This window comes from Seriola lalandi, unplaced genomic scaffold, assembly GCF_002814215.2.
Source record: "Seriola lalandi dorsalis isolate HSWRI2012SDOR001 ecotype SW California unplaced genomic scaffold, Sedor1 jcf7180002054470, whole genome shotgun sequence".
NCBI lineage: Eukaryota > Metazoa > Chordata > Actinopteri > Carangiformes > Carangidae > Seriola > Seriola lalandi.
In genome coordinates, this window is record NW_019525023.1 from 3,651,345 (window position 1) to 3,670,767 (window position 19,423).

General features: G+C 39.8%; 4 protein-coding genes across 5 annotated transcripts in view; 3 read left to right on the forward strand and 1 right to left on the reverse strand.

Moving 5' to 3' along the window:
• The first annotated feature begins 1,513 nt into the window (after positions 1-1,513).
• Positions 1,514-9,238, forward strand: memo1 (mediator of cell motility 1). Its single transcript, XM_023411717.2, has 9 exons — positions 1,514-1,950; positions 3,286-3,367; positions 3,467-3,535; positions 3,706-3,818; positions 4,324-4,435; positions 4,931-5,073; positions 5,237-5,313; positions 5,889-5,993; positions 6,563-9,238. Exons 1-9 carry the CDS (start codon positions 1,890-1,892, stop codon positions 6,692-6,694), a joined length of 894 nt encoding a protein of 297 aa, XP_023267485.1. The 5' UTR covers positions 1,514-1,889; the 3' UTR covers positions 6,695-9,238.
• Positions 9,239-10,669: 1,431 nt separating this feature from the next.
• Positions 10,670-14,542, forward strand: srd5a2b (steroid-5-alpha-reductase, alpha polypeptide 2b). Of its 2 annotated transcripts, XM_023411643.2 has the most exons (5): positions 10,676-11,144; positions 12,042-12,205; positions 12,303-12,404; positions 12,488-12,638; positions 12,766-14,542. In XM_023411643.2, the coding sequence occupies exons 1-5, from the start codon at positions 10,870-10,872 to the stop codon at positions 12,830-12,832; spliced, it is 759 nt and encodes a 252-aa protein (XP_023267411.1). In that variant the 5' UTR covers positions 10,676-10,869; the 3' UTR covers positions 12,833-14,542. The 2 variants fall into 2 exon arrangements, with proteins under 2 accessions (XP_087031613.1, XP_023267411.1); XM_087175487.1 differs by having other exon boundaries at positions 10,670-11,144; positions 12,488-14,542.
• On the reverse strand, positions 13,592-16,519 carry mkks (MKKS centrosomal shuttling protein). The gene is made up of 4 exons (XM_023411642.2): positions 15,347-16,519; positions 14,805-14,986; positions 14,325-14,435; positions 13,592-14,226 (listed from the first exon to the last, which is right to left on the reverse strand). The coding sequence occupies exons 1-4, from the start codon at positions 16,329-16,331 to the stop codon at positions 13,798-13,800; spliced, it is 1,707 nt and encodes a 568-aa protein (XP_023267410.1). The 5' UTR covers positions 16,332-16,519; the 3' UTR covers positions 13,592-13,797.
• Positions 16,520-16,658: 139 nt separating this feature from the next.
• slx4ip (SLX4 interacting protein) overlaps positions 16,659-19,423 on the forward strand; it is a 31,368-nt gene continuing 28,603 nt past the window's right edge. Inside the window, exons 1-2 of the mRNA XM_023411825.2 lie at positions 16,659-17,032; positions 17,658-17,716. Of these exons, the coding sequence (XP_023267593.1) occupies positions 17,690-17,716 (27 nt within the window). The 5' untranslated portion in view covers positions 16,659-17,032; positions 17,658-17,689. The remainder of the gene's footprint in view (positions 17,033-17,657; positions 17,717-19,423) is intronic.

Below are 19,423 nucleotides of genomic sequence, written 5' to 3' on the forward strand. Positions count from 1 at the left end.
AGACACCATGGCAGGCAGCCACAACAGGCACTGCTGTCACTGCCTGAGCCGTACCGGAAACCTGCAGGAAATCATATGACCTCAGCAGGTCTTAGTCTTTTTCTGTGAAGTAGCACCACATGGATTTAAAAAAAAAAAATGTATATGACTCTCAGCACTTACACTGCATCCTCAGTTGCCAAAAATCTAAATTAACCTAGATATTGTGTTAGAATACAGACATCTTTCATGTTCAGGTGCACAGGCAGACAGAGGTGCAGGCAAACTAGTCCAGAAGGGCTGGACAAAGGTTAGGTCAAAAGAAACTAAAGAAGTAAGTAAACCACAAGTACTAACATTGGAGGAGATGTGACTGGAAGACACACAAGGGCTGGAAATGGTGATGTGAAACGACAGGAGAGTTAAGTGAAAAATAAATAAAACAGGAAATACCGCAATAATTTATTTTGCACAAATGAACACCAGGAGACATGGTTTTCTAAGAAACAGACTAACAAATATTCACTTTTACACAATGCAGAAAAATCTTTTTTGGGGATCAGAGGTCCTCCCCTATTTAAACAGTTCATTGTCTATGGCACTTGACAACTTCCTTCTCCCAACACTATTCTTTGTACAGCAAAGAAAAACACAAGGGACTAAGACAGTGCTCCAAAATGATGAGTGAAAAGCATAAACCATTTATATAGACACAAAAGGCAAACTGTGGTCTTCTCCCATGTAAAAAAAAAAAAAACAACTGCCACATAAGATAGCCTTATTAGTGTGTTTTTAGACTTTTGGTCTATGATGTTTTGCAGTGGGAAGTTGTGGAGTTGTGTGACTCAGCCTTGTCCACAATAAAGTGGACTGGAATAACCCTTGAAAAGTTATAATTTTCTGGAACAGATTTGCATTAAATAATAGAACCCCCATCTACTAAAATGATCGGTGATAATATATTGACCATCTCTATAGAGATTTGACATATAGTGGGCCTTTGACTGTTATGTTTTCCTATCTCACTTTTCCCATCCTAGTTTATAAGTTTTTTGTGTATTGCAAAAAGATCGATTTCGAATAATCACAGTTAATATGTTCATAGATTACAAAGAATAAACTGTGAGGAGAGATTTTCATTTTCAACGATGTTAAAAGATGATTAATGGTCTTTCTAAATAGAGAAAACAAGGGCTTAGTTGTCCGGCTACTCAGTACTAAGTTGCTTCTGTCATCATTTTAATGTAATGGCAAACACCACTTTTCTCTTGTGAGAGGAGCACGCAGATGACATTTGGTTGACAGCACACGGACAGCCCTGCTTCCATTGGCAGACTGTACCCGCTCACCTGGCGGGCAGAGCAATTTCATGACCAAACTATCATCTTAGTAACGGCCACGCCTCCTGGATTTTTAAACGAATCAATTTGTGTTTGCTAATCCAACAACCAATCAAAACGCTCTGACGTGACTGTGATTACCGTATCAGAGACGCCCCATACCTGGCTCGACAGACAACCCAGTAATCCTCAGATCTGGCTGTGACAGCTACTGCTCTTGGTTTTGCTCTCCTGGCTGTTCAGTGTTAGCACATACAATATTTGTAGTTTGTGCCTTTTCAAATTTGCATGATACCTTTGCCAGTGTCTAACTGTCTAACAAACTCACCGTTAGCTGCTCTCTCTGGCTAACTTCATAACCGGTAACAACACAGAAGCCAGCTGACGGAGCACTGATCTTGTTAGCCTGCTTTCCCAGCTGTCTCTCCAGTCGGACTGCCCTTTGTCTTTACAAGCAAGTGAGCTGGCAGGCGTTGTTTCTTCTCTGGGTTAGCGAACGCCGGCTCTTGCAATTTTATTTTTCGCCTGACAAGGGTTAAGCAGACCAAGATAGGCGGCTTGGGAACCAAGATGTCGAACCGAGCTGTGTGCAGAGAAGCAAGTCACGCCGGGAGCTGGTACTCTGCTTCGGGTAACTGTCAACAGAGCACCGTCGGCGTTAGCACGCTGTATGCTAGCTGGCTGGTGTTTTTTCTCATGGCAGTGTATTGAATTGTTTTTGTTGTTTTTATTTTGTATAACCTTCATTATCTTGAGATGAAAAACGGTCGAGTTCATGTCTTGCCATAGGGGACGGTGATAACAAACGTTAGGGTTGTAACGGTAATCCAGTTGATGAAAAGTCGGCTAGCTAAAATATAGCTTGTATTGACTGCCTCGTCTGTTATCCCATTTGGTGCAGGGTTGGTTTGAGCTTATTCAGCTTTTCCTCCTCGGGTAGTCGATTGAAATGTTTCTAAACAAACTGACATCTGCTGCTCAGCATTTTTGACAAGCAATCATCTCAACAATAGCTAACTTGGCTAATAATGCAGAACTTCCTGGCCTACCTGCTGTCTGACCAGATTATACATTTCCGTAACAGCTTGACAGGAACTGTTTTAACTGAAGCTGCCATTATTGTTATGGTCTTCTTGGTGGTCTCTGACCCTGACTCTCCTTAGTGTAGAAATACTACCTGCCATGAAACAAAGGACTGAGTAGGGCAGGGCAGAAAATTGGTTCGTGTTGCACCCCTTCCCCCATTTCACTGGCTAGCCGCTAGTTTCTTTCTTTTAAACCCTGCAAGGCTGTCTGGCTGTCATTTATAAGCTTACCTCACGGCGTTGTTAGTAAAAATCGTTTTCAACAGACCACATACATTAGTTAAAACACTACAGAAAGCTTTATATAAACAATAATATGTCCATAAACTCATCTAAAGGTTGCGCTAACGTAACCTCCCCCCCTCGATGTCCTTGTTCATTTTTTTTTTTTTTTTTTTTTACAACACTAATTATATCAGTTGTTTGTTTTTCCTTCAGATTTAATTATAGAATCATAAAGCTACCTTTGATTGATGTTGACATAATGTCAGCAGCTGTGGACACTGGTAGAGAGTAACACTGGTGGTTTGTACAGTAAAACCGGGCAGTGTGTTCCATTACAACCACAGTAGCATGTTTATAATCTCACTCCATTGGAATTATTACAGTGACATAATGATACCAAAATTACCTTGATCTTAGTGTTCTATGCTTGTGGCTGTCCTGTATCTATCAAATCCTATTTGTATTGATCAGACAATTATGTTTTTAGTGTTATTGGTTAGTGCTGACCCACTATGTCATTCTTAGTCTTGTGGGGAGGCGTAGAGAGAGCAGTATGAGTTGCTGGCTCATCTTTAATAACCTTTAATGATCAGAAATAAAATTATTTTTTAAATTGTTTTTTTTGTTTGTTTTCTTTTTAAATTCTACCTATTCAGGATCCCAGCTGAATGCACAACTAGAGGGCTGGCTGTCCCAAGCACAGTCCACGATCAGACCTGCTAGAGCCATCATAGCGCCGTAAGCACATGTTGACAATTGGAAGGAAAGATAAAATGAGCATGTCAAATGGCATCTGTGATGCCATCTCATTCCACTTTGACATGTTTATGTTTGCAGACATGCTGGTTATACCTACTGTGGTGCTTGTGCAGCATATGCCTACAAGCAGGTTGATCCTTCTATTACGTGAGTCATTCTGTTTTTTGTCTCTTTTCCTTACTCAAGAAAATGCTTTGTATGACTGTTTCTTATCTTACATTAACTTCCACAGAATGAACAGATGTTAGTTTAGATAGTAGAATATAGTACCAGCGGTGTTTCTGAAAGGAGTGAGATAAAGTCCTGTTGCCCTTCAGTCGTAGGGTGTTCATCCTGGGACCTTCACACCATGTGCCCCTCTCCCGCTGTGCCCTGTCACCTGCAGACATCTATAGAACACCTCTCTATGACCTGAGAATCGACCAGAAGGGTATTTACTGTTTTCACTCCTTGCAATTTGATTTTTACTTTTTTCTGTGTTTGTTGCTCAGTCCCACATGTAAACACATTATAACCGGTCAGTTATTTAGGAGGGTATTTCAATTGTGATGTGAGGGAGTGACATAACCACAGTTCGGTCTAGGTTTTAGTGTTTTTCAGTCATTTTAGAACCCTGTACTTAAAAAAGGTGTAAAAATACAACCATAGAGGTTTGTTAGGCCCTTTCTTTATCTTGATTGTTCTAGTCTAGCCTAAATAGAGCTCTAACATGCTGACCTCAAGCAGTCTTGGGAGGTGATACACTTTTAATGATCCTCGAGGGACCAGACAGTTCCCTGACTCTTAGGATAAAAGGCTTTCTCAATGATGAGGTTTCACTCAGCTAGGCACTTGTCAGGATTCCCAATTTAAATGATCTCCAAAAGGGTCTTTATCAGAAGACATGGCCATGATAACATGCAAAAATTAAAGTGAAACTCACCTGTGTTTTACAGTTTATGCTGACCTCTGGAAAACTGGGTTGTTTGAGCGGATGACTCTGCAGACAGATGAAGATGAGCACAGTATTGAAATGCACTTGCCTTACACTGCTAAAGCCATGGAGAGGTAACGCACATAGGAGTGAAACTATACACTTACTATAAACTGGTTTCACAGAATGAAGCTTTTATCATTATCATTGACCAAACAAGAAAACAGTGCAAAAGATCTTTCTATACATTCTGTAAACCCATACTGGTGCAGGGACTCATAGAAAGTATGATATGCATAATTGATATAGCCTTCTGTTAGGTTGGAAGGAGTCAGAGGCAATTTCTTGGTTCAGAAAAGCAGGGATGAGGTAATATGAGGTGAAGTTCATTAGCTCAAGACATATTGTCCTTACGACTTTCACTAAAACCCGTTGAAAAACATTAGTAATGTAGATGTATGAAGGGTATAAAGGTGCAACTCACTAGTGAGTTTTCCCATTACTTTTCACTGATGGATGCTCTTATTGTATTAATGCTGATTTTATTTCCACCTGTGCCCCTTGGACACAATTTTGACAGAGAGGTGCAGTTGTACCATAGTTTTTAATTCAATAATCTGATGTTGCAGCCACAAAGACGAGTTTAGCATCGTGCCTGTGCTTGTGGGAGCCCTGAGCGAATCTAAGGAACAGGAATATGGGAAGCTGCTCAGCAAGTATCTGGCAGACCCCTCCAACCTTTTCATCATCTCATCTGACTTCTGCCACTGGGGTAGGTACTGATGAATAAAAATCAATGAAAATAACACCCACTCTCTGAGATTATCCTGTTAATAAAAGTATAGTTTGTGATCTCAGGATAATTCTGCCCCAAATGTCATAAATGTGACATACCTGTGTCCAGCTTTGTTCTGATGTCCATTTCTCTTTTGAAGGTCAACGGTTCCGTTACACATACTACGATGAATCTCAAGGGGAGATCTACAGGTCTATTGAGCATCTTGATAAAATGGTAACCACAGAGATATGTGTGACTGTCATCAGCCACATGCACAACTGTTATGATAATGCAGTGCAGGACATATTAATATGACATTAATGTTACCATGACACCCATAATACTTGTACGAACAATAGCATTGGCATTTTAAATACTTCGTGTGCCCTTAATGTGACTGTATACTTCAATGTAGCTGCTACAAATATATCATTTTTCAGGAAGTTTAAAATACAGAGAGGCACAGAGAAAATGTGATTATTATAATTCTTGTGATAAGGCTTTTTTTCTTGAACACACAGCTTCCAGGAAGTACTGCTATTATATTACAAAATACTTGAACGTAAAGTAAACATAAATTCATTGACACATGCAATATAACAACAAAACAGTTTTAAAACATGGGAAGTAGTTGTCCTCCTTTATCTATAATGGCATAGAACAGCAGATTCAAAATTTGAAAAATAATTAGTTTTAATGTAATTTCTCTTTGAAAATAACCTACCTATAAAATAATAAGTTTTAGGATAGTCATGTCTTTATCTAAGATATATAAATGTATGTTCCACTTTTTCTCTCTGCTTGTGAAGGGGATGGGTATTATAGAGCAGCTGGATCCCATGTCTTTCACCAACTACTTGAAGAAGTACCGCAACACCATCTGTGGGCGTCACCCAATTGGAGTGCTGCTAAATGTACGTACCACAGAAGAAGAGACTGATGTTTATAAGTACTTAACATGGTTGATGGTGGTTCAGTTGACTGAACGTAGTAACTAAGTTGCTAGGCTTCAGCATCAAGCCTTCTGTTCTCATACAGTGCAAAAGCTTGTAATGACAACGGTGGCATATTGAAGACCCAGAATTATTTGTAATTTTCGATACAACGGGTCCTTGATTTCAGACGGTGGTCAAAAAAAGCAGCTTCTTGTTTACTTCTCTCATTTCTGTCATTTGGCTGGCAGAAATGACAGCTGTTGCAAGATTATTCTTCCATCTGTAACATTCACTACATTCTGCTAAAAGACTGAGGCTAAAGCTGCATGTCCAAAGCAAAAAATAAAGAATTAGAATTGATCATGTATTTCAATGTATAGTTAGTTAGTCCTAGTATTTTAAGTATGAAAAGGAAACTGTTATTTTATTTAAGATAACCTGTAGCCTGTGTCATGACAATGGGACGCTGTCCTTATCTGTGTGTGTAATTACGCTTGGCGTGACACAAGGTATGAATCAATGACCAAGTGGATGTTTTTATTTTGCAGGCTGTGGCTGAGCTGAGGAAGTCTGGTTTAGAAATGAACTTCACTTTCCTGAACTACGCCCAGTCAAGTGAGTGCAGGAACTGGCAGGACAGCTCTGTGAGTTACGCTGCCGGGGCACTCATCGTTCATTGAGGTTGACATTGAGGCAGGGGCCACAGCAGCGCCACCGCCATGTCCTTACTATCTATCGCCATAACCTGACCCAGACACCATCCCTCTCACCCAACCCCAAGTTACGCCCACTATTTGCAGGAAGGACCTAGACACTCGAAGCCAATACAGTCTTCTTTCTCTGTCTCTCCCTCAACTCTCCTCCGCCTTTCTCCACCCTCCTCTCGGTTTGAAGTGTGTCTCAGAGCTTTTGGTTGATACATTTTGCTTGAAGTGCAGTTTTGAGAGTATGTTGGAGCAAATGGTTTGAGGAGATAGGACGAGTGCGCATTCATTTGGCTCAGCGTATGCGTCGGGAAGGGGAAATCTTATTGGGGTTTTTGCAAGGACTGTAGCTGTCCTCTTAGTCCCTTTTTGTTTTTCCTGACAAACGATGGATTTGAGTTGTAATGCAATCTTTACGTTTGGACTCTTGGCAATCTGTGCTCATGTAATTCGCCTCAGAAAAGGAAAGAAAAATAAAACTGCAGATCTTGATGGAGAATACTGAAATGTTGCCAGATGAAAATGAAATGAGTGTTTTGATTGATTGCTTTAAGCTACATGCAATTAAAATTTTGAGAACAGTGTCATACTACCGTCGCTAACATATATTGTAGTTGCTAACAAAGGGCTACACCCAACAACGTTCACTAACCCCCTGTACAAACCAAAAACATTATTACTCTTATATTAGTTTATTAAATATTATCTTTTATTCATATTCTGTTCCTTTTTATTTCTCCCTTTAGTAGTGTTATTATACTTGATAGTATTTACTCAAGTAGTGTGTAGATTTGAACAGAAGCAGTGTTGTCAGTTAAGCTCGAAAGCCAGTAACATGGTTTGCCTGTTAAATTAGTGTATGCAACACTGCTCCCAGATTCCAGTTATGTGCTTGTAGCATTATAGATATGTTTTGCTGGGGCTAGACTGCAGTTATGGGTGCCACAGAAATGTAATCTAAGCTGGATACTGTGTAAATGACTAACACTTTAGTCTTTGTTTACACCACCACCATGAATCCCTGTAGTTATTGAATTGTCAGTATAGAAGACTGATGCTAGACTGGTAGAAAATGTCTTTTGTTACACATTCAGTTCTGTGAGAGCAAGTTTTGGGTTTTTTTTTTGGGGTTTTTTTTTTGGTGGTAAAGGCCTAGATGGTCTGCTTAAATGGTAGGAACTGTTACTAAATCTATTCACTTGGGAGTAATTTACAGCTCTTTTTGTTAATATGTTTTGAAGAATGCCAAATGTTATTGGGAAGATTTAAGCCTTCATCCTTATTTACAGGTTTGTTCCCCAGTTTTGTTACTTCTCTGTGAATGAGAATTCACTTCAAAATTATGGTTGGCAGTAGGATGATTAATTAGATGAGGTGAGCTAGAGATGGCCCATGTTTTAAGATCAGCACAAAGTCATAATGATTTAAGGTTTGATTATCTACCCAGAAAAGTGACAGATGTTGCTCCTTGCTCTATTTTGGATTAAATGGATGTGAATATGTTAAGAAACATTAATATTTCCATTATGAAATGTCAAGCAAAAAAATTGCAGTTATTAACAAAAGAAAAGAAAATTTTACTGTCTTTTTCCAAGTTATTTGCTGTGTAGTACGCTGCCTGAAATACTCCTGTAATATGTGTGATGATGATGTACAAAACCTGAATGCAAAAACCTGATGATTCATAGTGGCAGTATAGGCTTTCGGTGACAGTATGATATAGGCAGCACACGATGTCTGCTGTCCTGTCGTTTGAGATTTGAACATCACTTATCACTGACTGACTTTTGCTGCTGAATACAAGTATTCCCATTGAAATGATGCAGTCCTTTAACATCGGTCCCCCTCTCTCGGCACCATAAGCATTAAGCAACTGTTAATATCTGGTTGCATCGAGTGAGCACAGACTGAAAGATGAATCCCCCGACTCACTTGACCTCTGACGTTAATTTAAAGGAAACTAGTAAAGCATGACACACTGTGCTATTGTGCCTTTTATCACTGTTGCACATATACATTTAAAACGTATTCTCACTTTTAGTCTTATTTTAGAATGTGTACTTTCAGTTCTTTGTTTTTCCACATGTACCCTCTCCCTTGCCGAGTACCCAACAATGTCTCCAGCTCACCCAGCACTCCAGGAGTGTGTGACCTGTCCCTCATCTGTTGGTCTGAAATGGCACCAACTGTTATCTCCTTTCTCCAGCAGGGAGTGGTGTTCAGTTTTCTCCACCTCACCTCATTCCTGTAGAGAGAGAGAGAGACAAAGGCTGAACCTCAACACTGTTCATTTTGTGTTTATGGATCTTTGTTTGTCTTTTAGAAATGGTTTTTGTATTATCTTCTTTTTTCTTGCTTAGAGAATGGGAACTTACACGTCACAAACCTAAAATATACTACTTAACTACTCCCTAAATGGAGTTGTTTTGATCTCAGGTTCCACTGACAAAGCATCCCAAAAGGCTCTTCAGATAAGGCCGAGGATTCATGTTACAAAACAAGTAAAATGTACTGAAAGCATGTGTGCTCTGGTGTCTTGTTCTTCAAGTATTTACAATCACACAAAATATTGACTTGGTTTTTAATCACTGTCTTCAATCAATATGTTTACTCCTCCAAAGGTGCAAAAGATTAATAACCAAATATATTTTTTAGCACTGCAGAAGTTTGGACATGGGCGTTTGGTTGTAAACAGTGCAGTGCTGCATATTGTATACTGCTAAAGTAGACATCCTGGTTAGGATAAATATTTACTATTTTTATCCAGTGTCAATTTACAGTGGAGACACAGTGGAAACATCACCAGCAGAGGGAGCTTCGTGGCTGGAGGAATATTGGTTTTTATTATTTATTATTAGGTACACCTAGCTAATATTAATGCAGGCTAATACAACAGTCCTGCAATAAGTCCTCCCTTCATGAAGATTATAATGTTCAGTTTTTGTTCCAACTATTTTAGAGAAGTGTTGACTCAACTGTATGGTCATTTTGGAGGATGTTGTTTACAGTGCTGTTGATCTGTGTTATACGGAGAGGAGTTTGTAATTTTGTCTACCCCATCTATATCAGTGAGGGTTAAATATAACAAACAAGCTGAATCAACACCTTTACAAACAGTTTATTTCATCTCTTAAAAAAATTAAATCTGACCACTGACATCAAATAACAATCAGTATAACTGACTTCTGTGTATTGCAACTGACAATAATGAATTTGGACGCTGGGACATCCATACATAAGGATACAATACACAATAAGTCCACCCAAATGCCGCTGCCTTCAAAATGACTTTCTCTCTTCAGACAGACCAGCATCAGCTGGAGGCAGGAGGCTGTATAAGCTGAGGTTGACAAGAAAAACTCAAAAAGGAAAAAAAAAAATCAATAAAATAGTTCAGTTTGTTTTCATATAATGCATAAACACAGGTCACAAGATACAGAATCTCCCTGTAGTAATTATCAGATTGTTACAAATGCCTGTACATTCATTGTTCAATCTATATTCAGTTGCTGTGTAATGTTTTCAGTGAGTCATCCAGGAAAGGCAGTGCTCAGATCAGGAAGAACAGGTTACTGTCTTGATGAGTAAAGCTAATAGTTTTGCCTTTACTGTGGCCCAATTTGACTGAATCACATTCATTTCACTATTGTACTCCCAATTACACTGGGTTGTACATTTCAAACCACAAAGAAATTAAAGAACTTGTTTGAGCACTGTACCAAACAATTATCTATGGATTATGTAGTACATGCACATGCATGTGCACATGCAAATCTATTGACAAGTAAAGCCACACAGTTTGATATTGGTGCAGATGCTGCTGTGTGTCTGTAAACAAGATTGACAGGCAGAGCAGGTATGTAGCAACGGACTATGGCTCCGATTGTAGGGAAATTCAGTATTTGCATCAGGGCTTGCATTACAAGGTGGAGAAGATAATCATAACCTCACCTCTCTCAGTATTAGTACCAAGGCTGTGACAAAGAGAGCAGTCTCATGTTTCAGCAGGCTGACACTCCTCTCTCTTTGCTTTGGGAGGAGTCAGAGAGGCTTTTTAGAGCCATTTAACTTTATACAGACGCTTAAAGATTAGTTTATGAGCAGAACAAATCACTGCAACACTCACTGGCCCTGAGGCGAGGACCTGCAAGATGCACTGCTATGAGGACTTGGTCAACTGTCTCAGCTGTGGGATCATCCTGATAGGACTCGGGCACTTGGTCCATCACAGGAAGACGCAAACCTCCTATGGGCGCCATATGGTACTCTCTCCTCCAGCAAGGACAGTCCCAGCCAGACTAGCCTGGTTCCTCCAGGAGATACCAGCTCTCCTGGCGCCCCTACTTTTAATGTTTACCTCACACAAACCCTCCATTACGGGGAAGCACCTGCTGCTTGGGACCTTTTGCACGCACTACTTTCAAAGGTAAACGCAGAGACATGAGCCTGGGGTTGGGGTGGTTTGATGTGTATGTGAAGGGAAGTGTGATAATGTACTTTAAGATACATGAGAGTGATCAGTGTTTTTGGAGTTATGCACACCCCCCATTCAATCAAAATACAAAAGAAAGATTAAAATGTCCGGTTTTTCACATTTGACTTACAAATTTCATTTTGCTGTTTCAGTTTAACGCACTGATTTGATGAGGTTCATAGTTTTTCTCATTTATTGATGTATTTAGCTTTATATTGTCTTGTGCCTACACAATAATATCATACATATTTCAGATTGAGTTATTTTGTTATATTTGTCTTAAATTTACTCAGCCTGTTTGAGTACAGGGTATTGTATTGTTTGGCTACTGTTCACTGTATTCATATATTTATTTATTGATCCACCAGTGTAACATGAAACAAACTATACATTTTCTTAGTTATAACTCCTATTTTTAATGGACAGTTGCAGTCCATCATTTTGTGTTTCTGACAGAAAACAACAAAATGTGTTACTACCATCTTTTATCATTATTCTGCCAGTGTACCTACAGCTACTAGATGTAGCCTATTCAGCCACTTTTTAAGTGAAAGCAAGAGCCAAACACTTTCAGGTGGCCACTGGAAAAAGGAGCTTTGAAAATGAGATCTCCTGTTGTTATAATCTGAAGGCTAAAGTGCTGTGAGGAATGCATTCGTAACCACCCATGACGAGTTGGGCTTAATGGAACCTTTTTGCCTGCACTTAAATGCAAAACGATTTTTTCAGAATACCTCCACCTGGTTGTAAAATATGTTCTTTGCCAATGCTATAGAGCATAGGAGGAAAAGCACAATTATTCTGTCCTCTTACCACCTACTGTACCTACTATTTCCTTTCCAATCATAGGACATTTGTCTATTCCCTACTGACCAGAGGAAGGCCTTTCCCACTGGGTGTGATGGTGGCAGCAGGTTTCTTCTGCACTCTGAATGGTTTCCTGCAGGGACACTACCTGCTGCACTGTGCTCACTTTGATGAAGAATGGTCAGCTGACTATCGCTGTAAAACTGGTAGGAGCAGTATCTATTCTTTCCAGAGGAACTGTTTCAGTCCATTTGTGTGCTTTATACATTAAGCCAGCCATGTACAAGTCAGTGTTTCTTCTAGGTTTAGTGCTGTTTTACGTTGGAATGGCCATCAATATACACAGTGACTATATTCTTCGTAACCTGAGGAAACCAGGAGAAGTAAGTTACAAGATTCCTACAGGTAAGAAACCAGAGATGACACATCAGTTAACTTCCATTGGTTCTGTACTCATAGTGACCTGCGGTCTTCTTCCTCTCCTGCAGGAGGTCTGTTTGAATATGTGTCTGGTGCCAACTACTTAGGAGAGATCGTGGAGTGGTTTGGCTTTGCTGTGGCCACCTGGTCTCTTCCAGCCCTCTCATTTGCTGTCTTTAGCCTGAGTTTCATTGGACCAAGAGCCTATTACCATCACAGGTGCCTAAGACATTCCCAAAACGCTGAGCAGTCCTGTCACAGTACATTAATACTCCCCTGTCAAACTTATCCAACTTTGCCATATTCAATTTCTGAGTGATAGTTTTCATCTCCCCCTCTGTTACAGGTTTTATCAAAAGAAATTCAAAGACTATCCCAAGTTACGAAAGGCTTTAATTCCATTCATCTTCTGAGAGAAAAAGCACCTGGCGGTCATCTTGTAAGGGCAGACAATGATTGAACCAACAGCAGAAGGAATCTGCACTCATTTTACTTCTCACTTGGTGAACTTGGTGCACACAAGAAGAGATTTTGTGAGGAGAAATAAAGTTATCCAAATAGTAGATGTGCAATAATCAAAATAACATATATAACAAATAACACATCTCTGTACAGTGACTGTAAGTTGGTTCAGAAATCACCAGATGTGGTCTGTCACAGTGTCTACACCATGTCATAGAGCACTGTGAACAGTTATGGTGTTAGGGTGGAACATTTGATTGCCTGTGGTTAGACTTTTTATTTACATAGCTGTTTATCTGTCAGTTTATCTTACCAGTCAGCAAGTTCAGACTGGTAATTTTTTGGATTCAGCAAAATGTAATGGAAAAAAAGGGCGGAAAATTACAACAGAAAAATGCTGGTAGTTTGTTGGTGCTGTACTGGCAACAAAATATGTGTCAGCATCTGTTGCAGCACCCCCTGGTGCTGAACAAAGGCCACTGCAGCAGAGACATTCTGACTTGTAATGGTGAAGGGTTGATGAATTGTTCCATAGAAGCTGAAGTCTTTTGATTCATTACACTTGCATAATCCCTCAGAAATCATTTAAAGGTAATTTTAAATTGTTAAAGTGTAATTGGTTGGCAGTGTAGATGAGATGAGTGGTGAATTAGAAATGTAGTTTTGGATAGCCTGTATCGACTACCAAATTCACAAAACAGTGACAGTAATCAGTGAATAGAAATCTGCATTTATTAGTAACATTACTGACAAAATGGTCAGTGACTTAACATAAAGGTTAAGCATAAGACCACACCAAAGGATAGAGACAAGACATTCCCAGTGGCTACTGTCTAATCTGTATTATGCCTTTGAAAAGTAAAACAGCATTCATTCCCCTCTTTAAACCCAAATCCATCACTAGACAAAATTTCTACTAGTTCACATCTTGAATTATATATCTTACATCTAGTGCAAGATTAGCAGTTTCTACAGCCACTTGCAATGCATTGAGTTTAGCTGTGAAGGAGTCCAGCACACACGGCTGCACAGTAGTGTCTCTACACAGGGATGCAGGTGAGAACTCTGAGTATTTAGTGTTTAGATAAGTCCACTTCTTACTTGGGCTACTTTCCATCAGGCCACAGCCACAGAAGCCCAAGCTATCCTCCACGCATCCTGTCATGGCATCTGCAGGGAGGGTCCAGTGATGAGCATAAATCAGATCGATTAAAGAACTCTCGCCATTGTGCTCCAGCGCTGTGGCTACAGACTCCAGAGAGCGGCAGAATCCCTCCATGCCACGAAGGTACTCTGTCTGTGTGCATCCTAATACCGATGCTGTCTCTGTTACTTCATTCAAGCTCTAAGATGAAAATATTGCATAATCAAGACATGTTATAATGAGATTGCTGTGAAAATATGTGAAATCAATAAATTCAGACTGGTTTTATTGGATCTCACCTTGTGTCTGACGTAAGCAGCTAAGTGGGTCTCGGTACACCCACCTCCAAGTAATGCAGAGGGCTCCCTTAGGGTGAGCCTCAACACATGTTCCGTCTTCTGGCACACCACCTTTAACAGACACATAAATGGACATTACTCATTAATGGACATTGCAAGCTGATATCTGTGTGTAATAATTCCCCCGTGGGGACAAATAAAGTTTATTGAATTGACAAGCATTTGTAGGCGTTTTAAAATACGTTTAAAAAATATCTGAGGCAAGTTGATGGATGCTTTTATCAAAAATGCTGTAGAAGAATGTAATCTCTTCTTCCCCTGGTTCAGTTAGTTAAAGACTTTACCAACTGTGCTTTATGGGGCCATATATTATTAATTATATTTCATCTTTACTGAATAATATTTGGTGCAGATAGTAGATTTTAGTGGGAAGGAGATACACATGATGATATGAATTGAATACTCCACACTTTATTTTACCTTCAGCTCACTTAGCATTGTCTCGTTCCTGTGGCAGAGGACCATTGTGCAGATTGCTGACTCCCCAGGAGCATGTAAATGCAGCATTGTCTTGGATCCAAACTGCCTAATAGTGAGATCCCTCACTTTCCCGTACGCCTTGGCTGGGAGTGTGGCATGTAATGTGGCCACAGGTTGAGCACCTATTTGTTAAAATAGATATGAAACACGATCTCAGATACAGAGCAGAGTAATTAAAGTACAAGTTAGACTATACTCATGTAGCACACATTCCCCTCAAGTAGCTTCAAAGTTGGAAAATTCTTTTACATTGATATAACATTTGCTTATTCCAGTGTTTCCTTGGCTAAAGTTAATGTTCATCACACATATATAAAGTGAAATAACTATTTTCATTGCTGTAATATTACATCAGATAAATTACTGCAACATTATACTCTTTGTAATGACCTTGACCACTATTACAAATTAACTTTTGTCTGTACAACATGAATCTGCAATGATAAATCTGCTGACAGGTTGATGCCTACATGGAGGCCTACCTGTCAGCTGAATAAGTGGCTCCATGAGAGTGATTCCCAGTCTCTCTATCACAATGATGCCTTGACTCCTCAAGTATTGCTGTAGGACTGGGTGGATGACCTTCTGGCATACAAAGAGCTTCACCTCATCTTTAACCACCTGCTTGCCGAGCTCCAGGAGTTGATCCAGGATCAGTGAGTCTGTGTCTGCTCCCAAATGCACCTCAATTATCCCATCTCCTAGTTCAGAAAGGTCTCCGGCAAGGGATGCACTGAACAACACTGTACACAGTGGATTTGCATTCAGGTTCTCTGCCTTGTTGAGGCAAAGCACATCCGTAATGTCCAACAGTAAACCTGGAAACACTGTAGAGTTTAGCACAGAATGGCCTTCAACAGAGACAGTCACTGTCTTGCCCAGTGTGACTGTACCTGGGCTGCCACAAGGAACTGTGAGCAAAAAAGCTTGCACAGCCAACTTGCTGATGTGAAGTGTCTCCTGCTGTGTTAACACACATGCTGGTTTGCTGGATATAATACTGCGAGCTAATGTGACCAGGTTCTGGCTGCTGCAGAAGTCAAGCTTCACTTTGCAACCACAGTCGTCTTCTTGTAGGTAACTGACGCACAGACCCAGCAAGTGCTTGTTCAGTCTGATAGCCACATTTCCTCTGATACCAGATTGCTTTGCTTGCTCAATAAGAGCCAAACAAAGAACAGCAGCAAATAAACCACAGTCACTGAAACGAGAAACGTGGTTGAGAATCGAGGTTTTTATCAGATTGACAAAAGGCTGTGAGGAGGAGATGGCTGGAAGGAGAACTGAGGAGGACGAGGTGGTAACGACGTGCCCTCCAATGTTGTTATGAACCTGTTTTAGTCTACCTGTCGGACCAAAGCAAGATGTCAGAAGCTTCCTCAGCAAATTAAGTTTGTTACAAATATCAGTGTTGTCCAGTGGTAGATCCGTACAAAGAGATGGAGATTTCTTGACAAGTCGAGACATCACTTACGCAGTAATTTCCTGAAGCATGGCAAAGCAGGTTCAGTTTTGGAGCATTTTAAATCGCTTGGCATAACGTTAAACACTGAGTTTACTTGAAACGAAATATAAGCGACCATGGTGTCATTTTGGAATCTTCTGCGAAATTCGATAGAAAACGCTACGTTTGGTGCTTCAATGTTAAGCGCCTTTGCTCGCCAACACTCTGATAGTGATACTTACACCATTGCCTGACTAAAATGACACACTTTTATTCACATTAAACCTATATGTAGTATAATAAAACAAACCAATCAATATTAATTTCATTTATAGTAGCTATTTTTCGCTGAAGTAATATTTAGGTACGATTCGGCAACGTATAATTTCGAGATTAATACAGGCTTTTTCAATATGCAACTCGTTTCCATGGTAGTGGTCAGAGCGTTCGGTCCTAGCGGGGGCCTATTCAATCAAGAGTCGCATTCTCTCACAAATCTCTAGAAATTGTTGCTGTCAAGACAGAAAACCAAAAACTTTATAACTTCAGGCTCCAGATGGACGACAAATTCACAACTCAGTGTTTCTGAAGTATTTTTTGACAGAAGCCTGCCGCTGAAAGCTCCGACTCAGACTTGGGGGCTTTGCAGTTGTAGGACTACAAACGGAATGTGACGTCATCTCCTGCAACCCTCTCGCTTGACAAACATTCAAAACTCTTGGCGGTATGAAAAGTCTTTTTAATTTTAATGAACTTACACAACGATATACCGAACATAGTTGTATATAATGCTATTGTAGTGTAATTAATGTGGCATTTGTGTCTTAACGTTAGCGCTACCCTGGTGTTTCTTAGCAGTAAATCAAGCTCAGCTGTTAAGATGACTGCTAAACTTCTCGATACTATTAAAACATCACGTAGCAACAACCATTTAAATCATGTCGATCCGCTCAACTTGTCTATAGTAGAGTGAAGTAATGTCAAAGCATATTATGTTAACATTAACTAACAATTGTTAGCTGATAATTGTTTCACCATCAAAATGACTAACATTACAGTATATTGCGTTTAGAAGAACCCTAATAAATACCTATGAGAAACTGAATACTGTGTCCTACTAAGTAATTAATGCAACATATGAATATAAAGGTAAGATCGCTATTAACTAGGTTAAGTGTGGAGCACCACAGACACTGCATATGTGTCTATGATAAACCAGAGAGTGTTATTTTCTTAGCAGGGCGGTAAACTAAGTCTCCAATTATTATATGTTGCCTTTGATGAATGATCATTGGAGAGAGTTGTTTGTAGGCTACCATGTGTAATCCATGACTATACTCTTGTTTCAGGTGAAACTCAGACTGCTGTGTTCTTCGCAGGGATGGCTCCTCTCAAAGTTGTCATTAAGGTAAGTGAAAACGAGTCCCTTGGCCCTTGTAATGCAGTGTTGTATTAGATTCATATACGGTGTATCATAGTGTTAAATAGTATTGTGTTATATTAAAACGTTCGATATGTATCCAAGAAAATATGTTGAGTTATCATATGTAACATATTTGTCTTTTTGAAGTGTTTTGGACAAGTTCTGTAAGACTTTTAAGTTTTCCAAGCTGTACCCTTGTTACCTCATAAAACCCGGTGTTAAGTTAGAGTTATTTAGCTATTCCAGTTTGGCATGGCCACATCCAGCAAAGGGGGATGGTCTAATCACACAAAAAATGTTGACTTAACAAGAGTAAAAGCTTATCATCCAAACATCTGTTAATCATATTCTTTAGTATCTTGTGAACATGTACATATGTCATATGCTATAAAATATCTTGTGTCTGAGCAAATGGGGCTTTTGGGTGCCTTTAACTGACCACAAAACCTCATAATTACTTTTAAGAAAAATGTTTTACCACTTACGCACAAGATGCTGAAGAATAAAGAGTAAGATGAATCTGCATTTCATTAAGGCTTTTCAGCTTCTATTTTCAGCATTCATGATAAACAAGTATGTTTGTGCTTCTCCCAGACAGTAGAACTGCTTCACACACTACTTCCTGCAAGTTATTATGGTCTTAAAACTCTGAAAAGCTGTTGTGCAGTTGGGGAATATATGCTTGCTTCTGTAACATTTACAGTGTTGCCTATCTTCATGCTTTTGTCCTCCTCAGTAGCAAATGATTTGGCCACTAGGGGGAGGTACAGACACATGTCAACTGTCTTACCTCCACATTCTAATGTTGTTATTCATCCTTTAGAAGACGTTTCTAGTCACCTTTTGCAAATCTCGACTGACTGCCTCCCTCAGAGCCTTTTGTCAATGGACGCTGACACAGAACAGAGGAAACTCATTCTATTAAAAAGCCAAGCTGTTCATCCTGAGTCTGATGCTCTGTCAGGAATAATGCACATCAGATGTTTTTGTTAAGTGCAGGGAAAGCCGCTGGTCTCTCTTTTGTTGATGTTTCATTTATTGAGAGTTTTGGACGAGGGCTGCAGACATTTGCGCTGATCTCTCACATCCTCCATAATGCCATGTGTGCCTAGTTGACCAGATATTGCATTCACTCCCTTTATTTGTTTCATATGCATGCCTTCATACAGGCTACTACACCAACCCCCTCAGTTGGTTGTGGGAGAGTAAAACCCTGGAGGTTCACGGACGGTTCCTTCCCACTGGGCACATAATGATACTGTTGTGTCACGCTGCCTGAGAAAATGCACACAGCCTCTACCATGTTTAACCAGCTAACCACAAACAATTATGTTAGAAGGGATCATTCCAAACAATTGCATTTAAGGCGCTACCCTGGGCTCGTCTTTTGCAAAACAAACACCACCATCCCCCATGTTTTGTAATGAATGAATTAACTTCTCAGAATATTGAGGAACAGAAATTTGCACAGAAACACTGATGTCACAAAGACATGTTGCAAATTGTGTTTGCCAGCTTACACAGGGAGCGAGGATTATTAAAGCAATTATGAGTAATGTTTTTGGATTCACCATGCCATGTTTAGTAGGCTGTGCAGCAGTTTGTTTTATGATCCTTTCTCCTAAAATGTTTTCAAAGCAGCTCCCTCCCTGTTCTGTGGAACTGCAGGAGGTGCTGGTATGCTCCTTCTTA

What these genes read in the sequence shown, in the direction of transcription:
- memo1 (XM_023411717.2), top strand. Translation starts at nt 1,890, where the DNA reads ATGTCGAACCGAGCTGTGTGCAGAGAAGCAAGTCACGCCGGGAGCTGG. An exon ending in GAGCTGGTACTCTGCTTCGG is followed by an intron (nt 1,951 to 3,285) that starts GTAACTGTCAAC and finishes CTACCTATTCAG; the next exon opens with GATCCCAGCTGAATGCACAA. An exon ending in CCTGAGAATCGACCAGAAGG is followed by an intron (nt 3,819 to 4,323) that starts GTATTTACTGTT and finishes TGTGTTTTACAG; the next exon opens with TTTATGCTGACCTCTGGAAA.
- srd5a2b (XM_087175487.1), top strand. Translation starts at nt 10,870, where the DNA reads ATGCACTGCTATGAGGACTTGGTCAACTGTCTCAGCTGTGGGATCATC. An exon ending in TGCACGCACTACTTTCAAAG is followed by an intron (nt 11,145 to 12,041) that starts GTAAACGCAGAG and finishes TTCCAATCATAG; the next exon opens with GACATTTGTCTATTCCCTAC. An exon ending in TGACTATCGCTGTAAAACTG is followed by an intron (nt 12,206 to 12,302) that starts GTAGGAGCAGTA and finishes TGTTTCTTCTAG; the next exon opens with GTTTAGTGCTGTTTTACGTT.
- mkks (XM_023411642.2), bottom strand. Translation starts at nt 16,331, where the DNA reads ATGTCTCGACTTGTCAAGAAATCTCCATCTCTTTGTACGGATCTACCA. An exon ending in GCCACTTATTCAGCTGACAG is followed by an intron (nt 14,987 to 15,346) that starts GTAGGCCTCCAT and finishes TTTAACAAATAG; the next exon opens with GTGCTCAACCTGTGGCCACA. An exon ending in CAATGCTAAGTGAGCTGAAG is followed by an intron (nt 14,436 to 14,804) that starts GTAAAATAAAGT and finishes TGTCTGTTAAAG; the next exon opens with GTGGTGTGCCAGAAGACGGA.